Here is a 20337-nt window from a genome sequence, read left to right as displayed (position 1 = left end):
AGTCAGACTGTGAGTCCGACAGACAGATAGGAAACAGACAGACAGACAGACAGACAGACAGCAGACAGCAGACAGACAGACAGCAGACAGCAGACAGCAGACAGCAGACGGCAGACGGCAGACAGCAGACAGCAGACAGACAGACAGACAGACAGACAGACAGACAGACAGACAGACAGACAGACGGACAGACAGACAGACAGGCAGACAGACAGGCAGACAGACAGACAGCAGGCAGACAGATAACAGACATACAGACAGACAGATAGACAGACAGACAGACAGACAAAATATTATCCAGCGATTACCAGAGATGATATGGAAACAGAGCACTTTTGGAACAAATATTAAGAAGCAAGTGAATGCCTAAAATACCCTAAACGACCATTTACACCAAAATAATAAAATCGTGAATGTTAGCTCATGGCGGTACTTTTTCACTGCACAAAAACTTCAATCCTCATACAAGGCCATTTGTCATAGTCGACAGGATAGAATCGGACGTATCTTGCTCGGGTGACATCTCCAAGTGATTGCTGTACAATGGTGTCCGAATTATCAGTATTTCCCGGAAATATCTGTCAAAACACGTAGAAAACGCAACATGAAACATGAGACAGTTGTGGGTCTTCCTATCGGATTCGAAACGTTTTACTGTCAGACGATGCATTGTGCGCGTGTGTCTACAACATCGACGAGACCCAAGTCTTGCAACAGTTAACAGGCGTATTCAACTTTTTCTTAGATTTTTTTGTTTAAAAAAGTGTCGTCCCTTTACATATTTTTTGTGGGAGGCACGGTCGCCTAATGGTTAGTGAGCTGCACTCCCGTCGAGCGGTTTGGGTTCGAACCCTGCCCGGGCCACTGTGTTGTGTTCCTGGGCAAGACACTTTACTCTAACAGTGCCTCTCTCCACCCAGGTGCATAAATGGGTACCAGCGAATTGAATGCTGAGGGGGGGAGGGGGGGAGTAACCGTGCAATGGACTAGCATCCCATTCAGGGGGGAGAAGAAATACTCCAAGCCGCTTCATGCTACTGAAGCTGGGATAAGCTTCGGCTTGATGGGCCACTAGGCTCGAACGCAGACTTTACCTAACCTTCAATTCGGACCCACAGCTCGCGTCCCTATTTTAAAGATTCGGCATTAAAAATGGTAAGAAATGAATTAGATCGAAGAGTGAAAAAGTGTTGACTTGTTTTATACCTTGTCGACGTTTTGTTCCTTGCACATATTCCAATTGGCACCATCAGTAGAAAAGGACAGCTTGTAGCTTTTTACAAATGATCTAGTTTTCTTCCCTTGCGTTGCCACTGCACAAACTGAGCGCTCTTTTCCCATATCGACTTGGATGAAATCGTCTCTGTCGTTTTCAGTCTCTGGGCACCACCCTGTGTCGCCATTTAGCCGGCCTTCGTATGGATAATACGAGTGGTATACCGTGCTAGAGGTTATATTGTCATCAGGTATTATGTTGTTATCTGCTACTCCTATTGGTCTGCAAATACCATCCGGACAATCTACTTGTAAGGCAAAAACATTGTTACCACACTAATGATTCTGTCATAGAGAAACTTATAGGGAGCCGAAGAATCTTCTTCAACGCCGTGGCAAGCGAAGACACATTGTTGCGGATTCAATGTTGCTCTAGTCCAGTCCCTGAACTCTCTCGTTCGCGCGCCCTATATAGGGGCTGAACCCAGGCGCGCGAAGAGAGTCCAGAATAACTTGCATGCGCATGCTCAGAACGAACCAATCAGAGCGAGGAGTGTGGCATTATTTGCTTGGGACGCGCGCGCTTGGTTCAAAATGCTAGCTCGAATGACGAATTCAACTACGCGACCAAGTGCGCGAATAAATGCAAGAAAAAAACTGTGCTCAATTGCATCCAAAACCAATTCAATAAACGGCTACAAAACTAGGAAAAGTTGACGGCTAGCGATTTGTGTTTTGGCCGTTAGCTTTTAGTAGAAACTGACTGGAAAGCTAGGTTTTTCAAAGTTATTCCGGTGATCCAGCTTTAATACACTTTCGCGTAGTTGAACGCGTCATCTGTGCACGCGCGTTTTTAAAAGTGCTGCCAAATATGGTTTTTCCCCCAATTTTGGAGGAAAAACTGGCGCATGCGCATGCAAGTTATCCTGGACTCTCTCTTCGCGCGCCTGGGTTCAGCCCCTATAAAGGGCGCGCGAAACTGAACTAATGTTGCTCGTGATGTTTCTTGGATGGGCAAACGAGCGAAACACAAAAAACTTTTTTTTGTATGCGTCTTTTTTCATGCTGGGTAAACGGGGAATTATTCATTGTGGACAAAAATTGTTTCTAAACAAAAATCAATCAGAAACATTTTTGTGTCTTGGACACAATTTTTTTTTGTCCGTAACAGATTTTGCGCGCGCGGGAAAACAGGAAACATTTGTTTCTGCAACAATTTGTCCTCGTTTACCAAGACATGTTTCTTTTAAAATTTTGGGAAGTGTACTGGTTAAACTTAGGGTAAAGGTTTGATTTTCGGCTGAAAAATCATCTTGATTTCTAGCTGCAGTTGGTATAGCTGTCTAGATCTATTGATCAAAAACAAAATTATCAGCGCTACGAAAAAAAGTTGAAACATATTTACCATATTTAGTCAAAAAGTGTATTACAGTCAGCCTAGTACCCAGTGAAAAATTTGTCACGGTTGACATTTTTAAACAACCAAAAATGACAAATAATTTCAGAATTATTGGAGTTATTTTTAATTAGTATAATTCGCAAGCCCTACTTTTGCCAGACTGAACACCGTTATCACTGGCTGATGTCCGGCAAACTTCAAAGGAACAAACAAAATGCAAATAGCTATTGTTTTGTGCACGGTCAAGACGAAAACATGCGAACCAACCAATGAAATTTGTCAAGCTATTCACTACGCCCTAAGCAACCATTCGTAGCTACTGCGCACACTCGGTTGCCCGGCACCGCTATGACCACTTTTTGTGTCGCGTAACATGGTAAGTTTCTTCCCCCCCCCCCCTACTAACAGTAGTTTCCGAAATACAAAATGAAAGATACACCCAAAACGTTGTACTGTAACAAGATTAAAGTCAATCTCGTTCCCAGAGCCTGCGTTCCCCTTTACCAGAGGTCGGGAAACTCAACGGCTCTGGGCTACTCCTGGTTCCGGTTTGATTGTGCGCGTGCGCCGGAGATTGTGGCGAAACGAACAAGTTTTCAACAGCCATTCAGATTCGGTCGGCTTTGTGGCGGGCTTTCAGATTAGCCCAGAGGTTCCGATCCTTGGTGCACACCAGAACAATCGCGATCTCTGGGGACGAGATTGGCTAAAAGTACAGTTGATAATGATGTCATCTAATACTATCAAGTTACCTTGTTTCAACTCTGCAACGTCTTTTTCAAGTTTTTCGACTGCAGCTTGGAGTTTTTCAATCAATTCACACGCTGAGAAATAAATTAAAACAGTTGGATATTGAAAGTTTGCAAAGAGATGGAGATAAACCGCACCGTCACACTGGTCATGTGGAGGCGCAGGCGAGCGCCAGCGTCACCTCCCAGAGAGATCTGCGCCTAATTTTGGCAGCTTGGCATTCATCCACTAGAGGCACTTTCTGTTAATGCGAGAATAGTGACGTGTCCATGGAGATTTTACTCCACCTAATCAGTCCGTAGCTATAGTGACGTGTCCATGGAGATTTTACTCCACCTAATCAGTCCGTAGCTACGTTTTCTTGTAGAGAAAGAAACAGGAGGCTATTTAGTAAACAAAAATATAGGGCATTCAAAATGATCTATAAAAACAAAATTCAATAGGGAAAGGGCTTCGTCTACCCCCACGCCTCTTGTGCTGTCGTCTGGTCTCGTCTGGGTCTGCGTTTGTATGCATGATAATTAAATGGCTGCCGTATAATAGCTATATCAGCTGAAGTTCATTTGCACTAGGCTTTATCTTCACTTGCATTTATACACGCCCTGAAGCGCTATATATAGAACTGAAATCTTCATCCCTCAAAATAAGACACGCGTACTTTAAATGTGTTCGCATAAATGTTAATCTGGCGAGGTTTACTCACGTTTACACTGTAATTCTTCTTCCACTTTTGATTCAAGTCCCTTTATCCGGCCTATCATCTTTTTCTTGCTCCAACGATAGCCGTTAACCATGGCAGGTTTGAAATTTTCCAACATAATGACCAGCAGCATCAAAGTGACAAAGGCTAACCTCAGGCGAGTGGCCATATCTGTCAAATTACACAAGTTCTACTCAAATGTTTCATTTCTTTGCAATATTGAAAGGCATCTTTACTTTTTTAGCAATATGGCACTCGGCTTAGCTAAGACATCCTGATTGATTGAGCCCTTACCTTCCTATTCTCTATCACTCCAAGACTGATTGTACTTTAAGAAGCTGTTTTTAATGAGCCTTTCTGTTCTATATTAGATTGTTTTAGCGGATTCTTGACTGACCAAACAGATCAAGTCTAAAAGTATCAAGAATGTCTACTTGTCGTGGGTCGTGATTCGTGGGTCGTGGGTTAATACAAATTTAAAAGCATGAAACGAATTAAACACAAAAACGAATACTGTAATTTTACACCATATGACGACTAAAAAAAAATTGAATGATTTAATGTTTTATGTTACTTAATAAAAAAAATCAAAATCAAACCTTTAATTATCGAATAAAAGTGAAATTACTGCGTTTTCGCAATTAGTGTCTGATCAAATAATTTCTTTAGCGGAGCTCTGGAAGTGCATTGTTTTGAATTTTTCCCTAACAAGTAAGAAGGATTAAAAACCGAACACATAACTACCATCAGGGAATATTATCGAGAAACTACCCCAGAAAAGACAACGTGTGATAAACGGTCAACGCAAGACTATGTTGCAAAATATCAATGTTTCATATGATTGATTACTTTTGACTTGCTCTAAATAAAACAAATAACGATAAAATTATTCCATGCATTATAAAATCTTCATTGTACTTACTTTGGCTGTTTGTTTACGGCTCCAAATGTTACTTGTTTGAAGTCAAACCTCAGACAAGACGAAATCACAAATGGGAACAAAATTTATAGTGCAAGTAAATATTAACAGCTTTTGCACGCGAACTAAAATTCATTACTAAAGGTGTTAAAATGTCGGCCTTGGTTTATTGTTTCTTTCCTCGTTATTTCTTGCTATACTTCTGCTTATTGTTTTAGCTCAAACAATAAAACTTTCCATCTTATTGTATACCTTGTACTAAGTATATAACAACAGGCTCTTAAATAACGTATGTAAGGTTTGAAATATTTTCTGTATAAATTATTTTGGTTGTGTTTGTTTAATGTAAGCAGCAATCTTCATTCCCATACAAAAAATTAGGTAGCATACGAGTTTCTCACCTTGAACAAAATAAAAATAAACCTAAAGCTATGTTCTGCAAATGTCAATAACGTGATGAAAGTCGCATAAAATCGCCGTAATTGCTGAAGGCAGAATGATAAATAGTCTCTTTCCTTCAAACAAGTTTGGCTTTTGTTATAAGGTGCCATAGATGAACGCATTTTAGTTTTTGCCAGTCACTGAAATTTATGGGAATCACACTTTGAACGAAATTCCAGCAACCGTATCCAACACGGAAAAAATGATATTGTTTTCAACAGAAAAGAGCTGCCAGAGATGAAAAGGCAACTGTTAAAGCAGAGTTGTAAGTGAAAAAACTGCTTTACAACTGCATATGCCTATAAATATAAAATCAGACAGCAAATAATTATATTTAATGAAAATAATATTTTACGTTACTGCTGTCTTTGTGATTGATGGGAATCTCACCCTGATAAAAGTACACTGAAATATTAAACATTACAGAAAATGTTGTTTCGTTTACACGAAATTCGATTGAAGGGAAAAAGAAAACTGAATACGTAATGTTAACTGCAAACGAAGAAAGAATAACGAAACACTACCTTCAGCTACTGAGATTTAACTTTACGATTTTCTTGAGCAAAACATGTAAATTAATTTCCCTATTTTCCTTCCATTCATTGATTGATTGATTTTTTTAAAATTTTCTTCAGTATCCGCATTTTGCCGTCCGCATTTAGTCATCCGCATTTCTCCATCCTCATTTTTCCATTCGCCATCAGCCGCTTATTACATTCAAAATTTTCATTTTGAATGTAATAAGCTTGCGTCTACCTTACTGTTAGTTATTTTCGCGGGACTTAATTTTCGCTATTTTCGCTATTTTCAAAAAATCGCGAAATTAAAGACCCGCGAAAAAAGGTTCTCGCGAAAAATAATGTCGCGAACTTTTATGCCCTTCGATTCTATATAATTCGTTATGATTAATCAACGTTGCTGACAGTTTACTACATAAATAAATATTATCTTGGTATAGTAAAGTGTTCACGGTTTTCTTGTTCACACTGTAAATGCTAAATCTCCTTCACCAATTTCACCCTTCAGTTCGCAATTGCTGGTTTTCACTATCACGCCGGAAACTTACTAAAAAAACTCAAGATAATTGCAGGTTGTAGAAAATTGCTAGATAATAAAATTTTCCAAGTATTATGATCAGGTCTGTGCGGTATTCCGTACAAATTTTGAGAGCACAGTACGGAAGCGCCATGCTGGTGGAGAAGGAGGCATAATTTTTAAGCATACAGTGTACGTGACAGCCTCCTGGCGGCCATCTTTATGTCGTGTGGCGTGAAACCCGAAATTTAAATCATGAAATGCTCTTGCTATTCTAAAGACGGTGCATGCTATCGAGCTGAAAACATTCAACAAGATATATATATATTAAGGACGTCTAATTGCTAGTGAAGGACAAATACTTAGGTGCGACTTTCTCCAAAAATCAACTTATATCGCCTTTCGGCGGCACAAGACAAAAAAATCGATTTCGCTCATATTTTGCCCATAGATAGGACCTATGAAACCAAACGGGGTACAGTTAGTTTTTCCTAATACAGCTTTCTTTCGTAGAAATATGCCAAAAAAGATTTCCCCTCAATTGGGCTCAAAGTCTACTTCCGGTTTGACTGATTTTATTGAAAGTTTGATCGCCTCGTATGTTATACTGCAGCTGTTTATTGATCGTTCAATAATATTTATAATGTCTTTAGGTCGTTATTGTATGACTGAGCGAAAAGTAAAACAAATCGAGATTAATTTTGAGCCTTAAATGGGGATAAATCGATAGGCAAAATTTGCAAATGTGTCGCGAGCGAAATTATGCAATAAAACACTGCTATAAAAAAACAAAAAAAAGACTTTTTATGGGATAACTAGACACTTATCTAATAGGATATCGAAAAAAATCTCTGGGGAAAAGGTTTTAATTGGCCTGCTTTGGCATGTATTTATCGCTTATTTTAGCGACAATCTGACAGTTTTGGTATGACAGCAATTGCGTGACACGGCTAGAAAACAGCGATTAATGAAATTATCGTCAGGTACCCCCGTACCCAGATCCGTAGTGGTATGGGTATCTCCTGCATAAGAGATGCCATAAAATATCATTGTTTCATCCAACAGGCTGGGGAAAATGAGGTTATGGGCAAAATTGCATTATTTTTCATCTGATACAATTCTGAAAATATTCACTGATATTCACGGTGCTCTGAGATCAAGTGTGAGATCAGGATATTTTTGCTGATACACACGCTGAAGTAAACTTAACAACTCGATGTTTATTCTTGCTAGGCAGTTTTAATTAGTATTTTAAGCAAAAGCTGTGTTTTAAATTTAAACTTCTTACAACGACAGCGTGGTAAACCCGATGACAAGACTCCTTTGTCACGCAATACACCAGTCACTAGGCATGAATAGATTGTGCCAGTAAATTCAGGAAAAGTTGCTTCACAATATACCTAAAAGTTGCTCTAATGTTGCTCAAATATCAAAAAGTTGCCACCAAAATTTAGAAAAGTTGCTCTCTAGAGTCGTTTTGTTTTTAAATAAATACTCAAAACGTGTTTGTTTGTTTGTTGCCATTAAAACATTTTCATTAAAATTCTTACAATCCTTAAAAGAAGCAAAAATCCATTGTTATATGAGAAATATAAATACTTTCTTGTAATCAGTATACTCTCAGTTTAACTCAACATAACTTCAATAATAGATAAAAAAATAAATAAAAAAAATAAAAATAAGATTAAAAAAAGTAAAAAAGAAAAATCCTCGAAATGAAACGACCTTTTATGGTTTGGATCGGTGCTATGTCAATTTGTTGCTCAAAAGTTGCCAAGAAAGGCAAAAGAAGCCCTAGGTTGCTGGTACTACAGGAAGTTGCTCAAAACGCTAAAAGTTGCTCAAAAGTTGCCGAGCACAATCTATTTATGTCTACCAGTCACTGTTGCCAGTTGCAACGCTGCCCTCGACAAAGAAGTTAGCAATCAGAGCGGGATCATTTAAAGACCCTCAGTTGTATGGTCTTCCTTGATGGCAAATTGGCTTAGCGTTAATTTTTGTTGATATTCCGTTTATCTGAATACAACAGTGACTCTTTTTGTAGATCGAACTGAGGATTTTTAAGTTGTTCTTGTTTCTATTAAACTGGGCATATATAGGTCTGATTCTTTAAATATTCAGAAATATGTTTTTGTATAGATATGGTAACCAAATCACAAGTACCGGGGGGTGGGGGAGGATATTGAAAACGCGCAGCCTTGTTTAAAGATGAATTCCAGTCCGTACTGCGCAATCTCGGCTACAATGTTTATGTGAGCCCACACGAAGGGAATGTTTACAAGCAAAACTAAAAATTCCCCGACAAACTTACCTTTTTCTTCATTATTAACGCCAGATATCCTTGCAGAACAAATAATAACAAGTAGAAGAACCTTGACGCTATTTCAAACCGACGTTTCAGCTCATCGGAAACTCTTGAACGAAACGAACTGTAATGGCGGACTAAAAAACGTCATGTATGCTGTCACCGAAGTGTAACGTTTCAACGAATTCAAAACAAAAACGTAAACAAACCCTGAGTCTGCGCAGTACGGACTGGAAATCAGCTTTAAAGGAGGTACAGTTTATAGTCATTTAAAACACAATCTTTATACCCTGAACCCTTGACTTTACGTTAATTTCTTCAAATACATGTGTTTTGCTGCCAGCCCTAGCAGCAAACTAATTTGCTTACATTTAAATCATGCCTGACAGCTAAAAGAAAAAAAAATGAACATGATGATCACGTGATATACCCTCGGTACAGGTATAACTTGTGTGATCCTCTTGGTTAAAAATGAAATTAACTTTAAAGTACAGCAAATGAAAGACTTTACATTAAATTAATGTAAAATCCGTGAAATTATGCTGATGGTATTGATCTTAAGGTGATTCAACCAAAGTAAAACACCTCCCAGTCATCAGGTGTGAAGTACTCAGTCCCAGCCAGGATTGTTTCCTTGTCTTGTACTCCACTTGGAACAGAGTAGGATGAGCCAAAGTTTGTGTATGATTTGGTGTTGCTGTTTGCATTGTTTTCAATGTGAATGTCATGCCCTGCACCAAATGTTGGACCATAACCTGGGTAATTGTACACTGCAGATGATGGGTTTGTCACCATGCTCTTGAATGGCCCCAGACCTTCTTTGTTGCGAAGCGAAAATATGAACGCATTGGAAGTGGAAGTATAGCCATTACTGTTATCTGAAAACAGGGAAAAAGAATTACTTAACACATATCATAAAGAAAATTTATCTCATGATATTACTTCCAAAACAATATAAAATAAAAAAAAGTAAATAAATAAATAAATAAAAAAAAACTTCCAAAATTTACAACAAAAAACTTGATAGAGACTTTAATATATTAGCATATTAAGATTTTAAATAAACAGTTTAGCACGCACAGAGTCTGTTTATTTAAAATCTTAATATGCTAATATATCATCACACCCTAGATCACTATATTAGCCTGAACTCCGTATTATAATTTTAACTTGATAATGATGACATGGCGTCATCGAAACGTCGTTCTATTTTCCTATCGCTTATTTTTCTTCTCAAATGTTTCACAAAACATTTTGTTATTCGAAATACCCTTTTTACATTTTTTTCTCTCTTTAAATACAAAGTATTCTGTTTTGAGTAACGATAGACGAGTTGTTCTTAACGGAGGAACTAAACTTCTGCATATGTGAACGTTTTGAAAAAACATAAGAGAAATTTCATTTTGTTTTTTACATTCCCGCAAGTGTGATTCATTTTCCATTAAACCAACACCTCTTATAATTCCTCTTATTTTTAAAGTAATTTTATTTTTTGTCTTTCTTCACATTTATACAATATACAATTCCACTTTGTGCTTGCTGTGGGAGAAGCTTTGCCTCTACTACCACACGGCCAGTATGTAATGAGATACAGGCATGGAATATTCTATTTACCCCAAGGTGTTTCAGTGTATCCTCCAAACACGTACTGTCCCTTTTTGATGATAGTAACCGGGTCAAGTTTCCCATCACACCTGCTGTGGAAGGTACTGGCAGCCCAGCCATGAGTGGAGGCGCGGTAGCACAGCACCCATCGAGGGTGACTTCCAACAGCAGGCGTCAAGAATTGACGAAGACGACTTTGATAAAATGTGTTGTTAGCTAGGATAGCTGAGTCCATCGAGTAATCTGAAATAAAAAAGAAGACAAAAACTACCACTTACCGACGTTTAACCAAGTACACAGGGTATTTGAAAGCACCATTTAATATTTTCGTTTGGCCCAGAGAAAATTGACCAGCTTTACAGAAATAGCGTTGATAGTTAGCTTTTAGACATCTACATGTAAGTGCTGTTAAGATTTCGTTACGTTAATAACTAATAAGTAAATAATCAACTTAATTTAAAGATGGTAAACACGTGACAGTAAAAAACTGAGAAACCAGTGACCCGCTTATAGAAGGATAAAAATCTTAAATTACAAATTTTTGTTTGAGTGCCCTATAATATCAATGACACATAAACAATAAAAAGAATCAAAACTAAAAGATAATCCCTAAAATGTTTAAACATGACCTCCATTAAAATTACCAAACTTGGTTTGCTTCTGATGTTATATATTCGAGAGGCGTGTAGTCGGAACTTTGAAAGTCCTTCCTCCCTCTGATTTCCGTTTGAATCGGGGACAGAAAAAAAAATTAATATGTTTTCATTTGGTGAAGGGGAAGCGGGCGACGTGGAGAGGGAGGTGGCACCACGGCAATTTAAGAGTCGTACGTAGAATTTACTCACATAATTACTGCTTATAACAGATTTTTTAAATAAAGAACGCCTCATGAAAGGGAATTGAAATGTTTAAATACAAATAAAGCTAGTATATGGGATAAATTTTTGTTTTTGAAAAAATGCAAATTTTGTGCAGGTCTGACTGAAAAACTGAATGGTCTGTAGAGCAACTAAAAGACACTTCTATTGCTGCATCCTTTCATATTAAAACAAGGGTTTCAAAGACTGGAAGAATCCAAATTTTAAATTAATACTTTTATTATTATTGTAAATAATATAAGGCACTTTAAGTCTTCTAATTTTAAAATTACAGGTCTAACCCAGTAAAACTGTTTTATTTTTTTTTATACGGGAATGGCATTTGATTTTAGATGTATTTTGTACGGGAATGACATTTAATTTAGAGGATGTGTGTACGTTTTAGCACCAAAATAATATTTGTGACCAGAAAGGGAGATTAACAGAATTTTGACGAACACGACTCAGCCAGAGTACTTGCGTCAACGAAAAACCACTGTTATGGTCATTTAAGGTGGCTCGATACAGTTTTTTTTCTGGGCCATACCTTCAATTTGCAATTGGCCTTAAAACGATCTTTCAAATTAAAGACGTTTTTGGTTGTTTTGTCAAAGTTAAAAATATGATTCAAAAACTTTACAAAAGAAATATGAGCAAGAGCAGTCATAAAAGAAATGCTGCATTGTTTCTGATTCCCGTTTACAGAAAGAACACAGATAATCTGCAATTAACCGATTTTATGTATCGAGTTTAATACCTTGAACTGAAAGGCTTTGACGTATGGCTCAAAAGAAACTGAATGGGGAAGAGAGAAAGTTTTTTTTTCAATGCTTAATCGGATAAATTAAATTCACAATATTCTGCAGTAGTAGGAAAGCGTGCCTTTTTACGGACAAAAAGGGAGTAATAATCTTTTGGTTTATGTGTAGTAGCATCGAAAAAGGCCACCGTCAGTCTCAAAGGATGGATTTAGGACTGTGTAATCTGGAATACAATTAGCATTTCTTAATTTTGTTACTTTAATTTGTGTTGCATATGTATTGTTCCGACAAAATGAGAGAGTAAATATGCTTGTTCTTACTGCACGGTTTAAAAAAATCGTAGCAAACTGTTAGCAAAGCTCATTAGGTATCTCAGTAGGGTGTATCAACGTACCTGGTTTGTGGTTGATCTTTTCTTGCAACTCATGGAACGTTTCATTGAGTTCTTTTATCTTTGAGCAGGCTGAAATATAATAGTTAGCGAAAGGTTAGAATCGGGGATTGTATCTGCCTAAACCCAACTGTAATGTGACACATCGAAGGAAAGCAGAAAAGCAAATTATTATGACCAATATATGTGATAAGTACCAATACAGTAAAAACCCGCGAGTGAGAACCTAACATTTAAGAACCTGTTAGGCCAGAATTTGCAAATTAAACCTCATTTTAAGAGGGAACCTATCTAGCCTAAAATTTGAAAACAGGTTCTTATTTTCAAAAATTGATTGAAAAATGTTTACTTTTGGGAAAATATTAAGTTTGGAAAAGGCTTTACAGTGCATTAATAATGTCATGCTCTGAATGATTAGTGTTTCATTTTTACAGAAATACTCGTGTGGTATGCAAATTTTATACAAAAAATAGGGCGAATATCAATAAAAGTTCTATCAGCAACAATGTAATTTTTTCCTCAGAAAATAAGACCCTATTAAGAACCAAAATAGCCTAAATTTGTTTTTACTACCATTTATGTAAGACCCTGTTTAGGCTAACCTGGAAAAAACTAGGTTCTTACTCGCGGGTTTTACTGTATATTATGTTACCTTTGGACCGGTGATGAAACATGATTATTTGATCTCGTTTTTTTACTGGTCAGTCTTGGCAGCAAAATATAGTCAAACAGCAAAGCCGAGAGCATTTGTTCCACCATTACCCTTGTCACGAGCACTGGAAAAACTGAACCATTTACAGACTTACAAAATGTTATTAAAATCTTTGTAAATTTTATAAAATCTTTGTACTTTACTTGTAAATTTCAATGTCTGTAAACGTGCACACTTACAGACATTTTGTAAATCTCATAAAAAGTATGTAAATTTTGTCTAATTCTGTAGACATAATATCTGTAAAAACTTGGTATTTTTCTTGTAAATTTGTTAACTATTTTACAGAGATTTTATCACATGTCTGTAAAATCTCTGTAAAAGTTTTACAGAGATTTTCTGAACTATGTAAAATGTTTATAAAATGTATATATTTATACTGTAAATTCCAAAGTCTGTAAATGTGCACACTTACAGAGATTTTGTAACATCTGTAAAATCTCTGTGAATTTTACGGATTCTCTGCATAATATCTGTAAAATGTCTATATAATGTCTATATAATGTTGGTGTTTTCTTTGTAAATTATGCCAATAATGTTCAAATTTAAGAAGAATGTACGTAAAATCTCTGTTAAATCTCTGTACTTATTTTACATAGATTTCAAGCAGAACAATAAAATCCATGTAAAATATCTGTACTACAAAGATCAATTCAAAGGGCTGCAAAATGTCTTTTTAAAGAGATTTTGCAGTTTTATAAAATCTCTTTACAAATTAGTAAAATTAATGAACATATATTTAAATGGCTGTAGCACACTGCAAATGTGATTTACCCTTACATGAAATGACAACATGCATTGCATTTCATTTGGAAGTCGACCATGATAAAAATAAGGTAGTCTGAAAACTGCAAGCCATAAAACCTTTATTTCAAAACAACCTGCTATGTATGTATCTTTACAATATATTACTTAAAAAATTAAAGTATGATTTCACAAAACATGTATTTCACCCCCCTCGTTTTCCAACATAGTCAATTATAGTCTTATTAGAGACATGACATAAACACACAAATTAATATCCCCTCTAATAATTAACAATTTAAATAATCTATCATGTTATTTAATTGTTAATCAGTCTCAACCTACATTCTAATATAGATGTACTGTCAATACATGTAGTTTTATCTGCTTAATAATACATAAACATAATCATCAAAATCCACTTGTTGCAAACATGCTTTTATAACAATTTGAAATATCTATTACATGTAGCACGTTTTAAACCTATAAGCTTTCTTCAATGGATAAAATATGTGAATGTGAGTATAATGCTACATGTACCGGTACATTCATACTTCCATGTGAGCATCAATGTATTTATATACATGTATACCTTAACGTAAGCTGCTTGACAGATCTAGTTTAAATACTTTTAGCAGTAACGTAAATGGTTTGAACCCAGGAGTATCAGTAGTTCGTATAGTGTGATCATCCGGGTGAGAGTAGTTCTGAGAACTGTTGTTGGTGACTGACGTTTCAACAACCTGAGCGGAAGTCATCTTCAGAGTCAAGTGAAAAGTTGTTGTCAGTCGATGTTATAAGTCAGGTTCGTTGATGTTGATTGGTCAGTTTAGCCGTGATGTTATTGACTGTAAGACTTGTGTTAAGTTTGTCAACAGTAATTGGTCAGTTTCGATCCGTCTGTTGTAAGTCAAATTAAGTTGTTCTGTTCCGTTTATTGTTTGCCAAATTAAATAGTTCTGTCGGTCGATGGTATTCAGAAATGTGATTGTTGACATCACCATTTCTTGTCGCTCGTTTGTGTTCAGTCAGTCTCGTGTTGAGGTTTCTACCGGTCTCTCCGATGTAGGAGGCCTGGCAGTTGGAGCATTTGATCTTATAAATCGCTCCTTGTCTGTCGTTAGGGTTTGGTCTCTGTCTTTAATGTTGGTCAGTAAACATTGTAGCGTAGTTTTAGGTTTGTGAGCTACACGGATATTTAACAAGTATCCTGCGAAATCGCACGGAATATCGCCTGATACTTAGCCGACGAGGCCGTAGGCCGAGTTGGCTAAAATCAGACGATATTCCGCAAGATTGAGCAGGATAATTGTTTTATTATTCAACAAATTGGCAACGAAACACATTTTGCACATAGAAAAACTGTAATTAAGCAGCGCTTTACAAGATTTCGGACGAATCTTCACAACCTACAAATATCGCAGGATATCCGTTATGTACGGATGACAGATATCGTTAACATTTTGACCATATATGGGCAGCGCGCGCATCTGTTGAATAATAATGAAGGTTGTAGGATCTACGCAATAGTTTCAGAAGTGCCCTTGATGTAGGGAATTGTCGCTTACTAACCACCAAATCGACTGGGACTCTGCTGAATGCCTAACCTACAGTACTAACTATTTTCAACGACTGACTCTGGAAAGCTGGTACACAAAGTTAGAACAGACGCCTATTAACAGATGTCAACAACTACCGGCACCTTACAAACGACTTATTCACAACGTAAACACTACCGACAAATGAAACACTGACATAACTACTTACCGGTAATTTGACTAACAATAGACGGAACAGAACAACTTAATTTGACTGACAACAGACGGATCGAAACTGACCAATTACTGTTGACAAACTTAACACGAGTCTTACAGCCAATAACATCACGGCTCAACTGACCAATCAACATCAACGAACCAGACTTATAACATCATCGACTGACAACAACTTTTCACTTGACTCTGAAGATGACTTCCGCTCAGGTTGTCGAAATGTCAGTCACCAACAACAGTTCTTCTCAGAACTACTCTCACCCGGACGATCACACTATACGAACTACTTTTAGCAGTATCATACAATGCATTTTGTTTTAAGCTTGAACAAATCTAATTCTTTCAACTTCCCTCATGTAGGGCTGCAAATAATTTGTTCTCTCTGGAAAGGACATATGTCCAAGTAAGACACCATCTTGGTCTTCGACTCAAGCAAAAGCACAAGCGCATTTCATTTTGACAGCAAGCACAAACACAAGGATCAAAATTTGTCCTTTTTGCGTGATCATGCTTGTGCTTGCGCTTGCGTTGCAAGTGTAAACCAGGCTTTATTAATAAGGACATATGAGCCCTTCTTATTTTTATGAGCAGGGCTCATATGTCCTTAAAAGGTTCTTTTCTCTTGGGTGGAGACTAACATTGATTGAAAGGCCATCAACTCCCCTTGCAGTTCCATAAGATAATTCAGCAATTGAATGTGGGATCTGAAATTGAATAAGTGAGAGCAGTTTGTTAAAAATTGACTAGCAAAAACATTTTACAATAACAACAAACTTTGAGTCAATCAGTCAGGCACAGTTTGCATTAAAATTTCATTGCATGTTATAGTTCAGTAATTTGTTACCATACCGGTAGTTGCTATACAACCTTTACTGTAACTCAACCAATACCTTCATTTTGAAGTGTAAGGCACAATAAAGATATACTCTTATTGTCAGTCAGTCAGTCAGTCAGTCAGTCAGTCAGTCAGTCAGTCAGTCAGTCAGTCAGTCAGTCAGTCAGTCAGTCAGTCAGTCAGTCAGTCATATGTACATGTACATGTATCTAAATCTGTTACAGGGTTTGATGGACCATCACCAAACTGATTATGACTGAAATATTTTAGGTACACTGTACTTTGCACGGTACGATTTTGTCACATGTGATAAGCTTACGGCAAGCCTATGACACTTGTACGCTGTAGGTTGGATTTTCACAACACAATAATTATTTGTGTCATAAACCTGTCATTAGCATTTCACAACCATGTCACATGCAATAAAATCATACCAGGTTTCCAATGGAAAATATGACAAGAATAAGCATAAGTAATGGCATACATGTACAGTGCAGCTTATTCAATAATGGTGACAGAAGAATCATAAGCATAAAGATAAACACAAGCAAAATAAGAAGAAGCACATATTCAAAGTCACAACAAAATCAACGAGATTCTAGCATTTATAAGCGTACAGTAAAAACCTGCGAGTAAGAACCAGTTAGGCTAAAATTTGCAAATAACACTGTAGATACCTGACCATTTTTATAAGAACATATTAAGCCTTAAACTTGGAAACAGGTTCTATTTTTTTAAAATGATTAAAAATGTTTACTTTTGGGAAATAAGTTTGTACAAAGCATTACTATGCATGAAATCATGTCATATTCTAAATAATTAGTGCTTCATTTTAGCATACATTGTAAGCACTTACCAGTATGTGGTATGCAAATTTTATACAAGGAATAGGGAGAATACAACTTAAATCTCTATAACAATATTGAAACTTTTTTTCAGAAATTATGAACCTATTAAGAACCTTATTAGCCTGAATTTGTGTTAATACCCCTTTATGTAAGAACCTGTTTAGGCTAACTTGAAAAATAATAGGTTCTTAATTGCAGGCTTTTACTGTACTCAAATTAGGGGAAAACATGCTCCTTCTTGTGTTAATGTTTATGCTGATATTATTATGATTTATTGGGAGAAGGGGTGTCCTAGTAGTACATGTAAATGCAATGGACTGCTAGTGCACTTACATGTGCCATGCAGTCCTTGTTTCAGCACTAACAAGGATAAGTCTGTTGGGTTCTTTGGTAAGTTGCTTCACTCTCGTACTGGTGCATTAGGTAGGGCCAGTGACTTATGCTGGGGGTAGCCATCCAGGATCTGGATGTCTGGGCTACAGGTGTGTACTTGGCTTGTTAATATTTTTCTCTATTATGGTGAGTCATAGTGTGTACCATACAAGACAATACAGTGCATAAGTTCTGTCTTGTTCAAGTGCAGTGGCAGACCCAGACCTTCATACAGGGCTCAAAATAATTTTCGGACAGTTGCCGATCATGTTGTCCAGCCAGACAGATTTTAGCTCGGTCATGTGTCCTTTCTTAACGGTCAAAATATTGAAAATAGCACTTTTAAACTACCACTCATTTCTGCTGTTCGTTAGATAGTTTGTTTGCTATTTCTTCGCTGTTTTAGCAGGAACTTTTATGAATAGATCGCTTTCTAATGCCCTTCTGGTCATCAGTTGTCATTCTCAAAGCCATGTATCTGACCGGTGAAAATGACCGGCAAACTGAAACTTTGTCCGGACAAATTGTCATCTTGGCCGGACATTGTCCATTGAACGGCTGTTATTTTGAGCCCTGTTCGTATAAGAAAGGACCCCCATAATCCAGACCCTGAAAAATGTGGGGATGACATCCAGGCAAGTAAACATTGCCCCCTTTGATCAATGAAGCTTTTTTCATTTAAATAAAACTCCTCCAAGTTACATACATGTATGGATCTTTTGCTAATTGACTACCATGGTATTTGGGCCGAAAAAAGTTCAAAGGAAGGTCTCAAGGCATGAGAAATGATCATAAATACAGTGATTTTTATTTGGGGATCACCATCCTCAGAGACCCAGGGGCAGTAAGTGGGGGCAGAGGAATATCTATATGGGCGGAACAAAATCCCAAAGAACAGTCAAGAACGAAAATAAGATGGCTTTTCTCTCTGGTTACATACATGTAGAGTTGAGAGATTGAAATAAATGTACCAATGCACACAATGTACTTTACATGTTGAAATTAGTACTCATTGTCAGGAACAAAACTAAGTCTTGTACTTACATGGTCATAGATGTTATATGTTGCAATCAACCCTGAACATCTGTATCTGGAAATAATACAATAAAAAGACATGTTGAGGAGTTCGGTGTTTATTGGCATAAAAAAAATAATAACAAAATGCCAAACATACACTGTACACATGTCTGACATGTTTATGAATGGCCGAATTCGTACGACAAGTGTACGAGCAGAAAGAAACAAACAATAAAATAAACCGATCTTCAATATTTAAGCTTACCCAGAAAATATTAAGCTTAATAAAGCCTCATGGAAACCCTCTGATGGAAACTCGTATAAGTAATAACTATTGTGCAAAACCTTACCTTGGAAAGACACTTGCCTACAACAGGCGCAACGATCGGGGATCCGGTGAAAGAAGACTCCATGGAGCTACACGAGAAGATAAGCTGTCTTTAGGCGAACGAAATTATCATTCTAGCGAGTAAAAAGCTTTTTAAAAATGGATTTGTAGACACACTTCGACCCTTGCTGCTTCGAACCGTTACAAATCAACCGCTAAAAAGTCAGAGCCAGAGAGGACGCCGGGATTTAGTCATCTTGCGCATGATCGGTTCGGAACCAGTTCTTCCCGGCCGAAGCAGACAGAAAGATAATGGGACGCGATGTTCTTTCCGCATACAATAAATAAAGAAATAAAGAAATAAATAAAGGAATAAATAAAAAAATAAAAAAATATTATGATATATATATTATAATGATATTCTTCTGGCCGGCCAAAGTTACAATAAAATATATGGAACAGAACCACGATAACAATCCTCGATATTACAAAATCCTCGTTAAAGAACATAATCCAAAGATCCAAACGTAAAATGTACCCCTATATTCATTACATCGAGGTTTTCGATGTAATGAACTCTCGATATATTGGCACTTCTAAAAGCAATGTGTCACTAAAGCTTATCAAACATATAATTAATTGAAAAATAAATAAGCAGACAAATAAATAAATGAATAAATAACACAGATTTCGACTTGTGTACTTTCACAGAGTACAGGGTCCTGACGTGCACTTTTTCAGATATTCCCGATATTATACAGAGCCCTGCTTCGGTAGCATATCAGGTGAGTTTGGCAGAGCCATGGTTCGTATTTTGGCGAGACACAGTCGACCAAAATACCCATGGCGAGACCAAACGAGCCTGATATGCAGCTGAAGCGTGCCAAAAAGGTACGATTAGGTATTTACCGTAACCAAATTCAGCCAGATCCGGTTATATTTCTCGCTCTGTTGAAGCTATGCTTGCAAGGTAAGTACGCAAATTGTGTTGACTTGCATTGGTCTTCTACACTTTTGCCAAGTTCGACGTTTGAGTCGGTGTCGCATTTCTGTCGGATAATGCGACAAGACTAGTCGAACGTGCGGCAGATATCGACAGCCGATTCAGACGTTGAACTTTTTCCGAATCTAATTCGTTTAATTGAATTCGACACGGCAGATATGCGACGTATGAACCAGGCCTAACATGCATTTTGCAGAGCCCTGCTTATGCACTTTTACATACATTTTACATAGCCCTGCTTATGCGCTTTTACATACATTTTACATAGCCCTGCTTATGCGCTTTTACATACATTTTACATAGCCCTGCTTATGCGCTTTTACATACA

At 37.1% G+C, this 20337-nt stretch overlaps 1 protein-coding gene and 1 long non-coding RNA gene across 3 annotated transcripts in view; both read right to left on the bottom strand.

The window, feature by feature from the left end:
* Nucleotides 1-8464: 8464 nt before the first annotated feature.
* Nucleotides 8465-20337, bottom strand: part of LOC144666258 (uncharacterized) — a 193538-nt gene continuing 181665 nt past the window's right edge. For both annotated transcript variants that reach the window (XM_078527661.1, XM_078527660.1), the window contains 3 exons: nucleotides 12382-12450; nucleotides 10379-10612; nucleotides 8465-9642 (listed from right to left, as the gene is read on the bottom strand). In XM_078527661.1, coding sequence (XP_078383787.1) covers nucleotides 9332-9642; nucleotides 10379-10612; nucleotides 12382-12450 — 614 coding nt within the window. In that variant the 3' untranslated portion in view covers nucleotides 8465-9331. The remainder of the gene's footprint in view (nucleotides 9643-10378; nucleotides 10613-12381; nucleotides 12451-20337) is intronic.
* On the bottom strand, nucleotides 14536-19276 carry LOC144666290 (uncharacterized). The gene is made up of 3 exons (XR_013573157.1): nucleotides 19029-19276; nucleotides 18706-18751; nucleotides 14536-16310 (listed from the first exon to the last, which is right to left on the bottom strand). It is a non-coding gene; the product is annotated as an uncharacterized LOC144666290 (long non-coding RNA).

The sequence above is a fragment of the Oculina patagonica genome, chromosome 9 (genome assembly GCF_052425735.1).
Source record: "Oculina patagonica isolate OP01 chromosome 9, crgOcupat, whole genome shotgun sequence".
Classification (NCBI taxonomy): Eukaryota; Metazoa; Cnidaria; class Anthozoa; order Scleractinia; family Oculinidae; genus Oculina; species Oculina patagonica.
The sequence above is the reverse complement of the archived record's forward strand: the minus strand, read 5'-3'. Positions and strand labels throughout refer to the sequence as shown.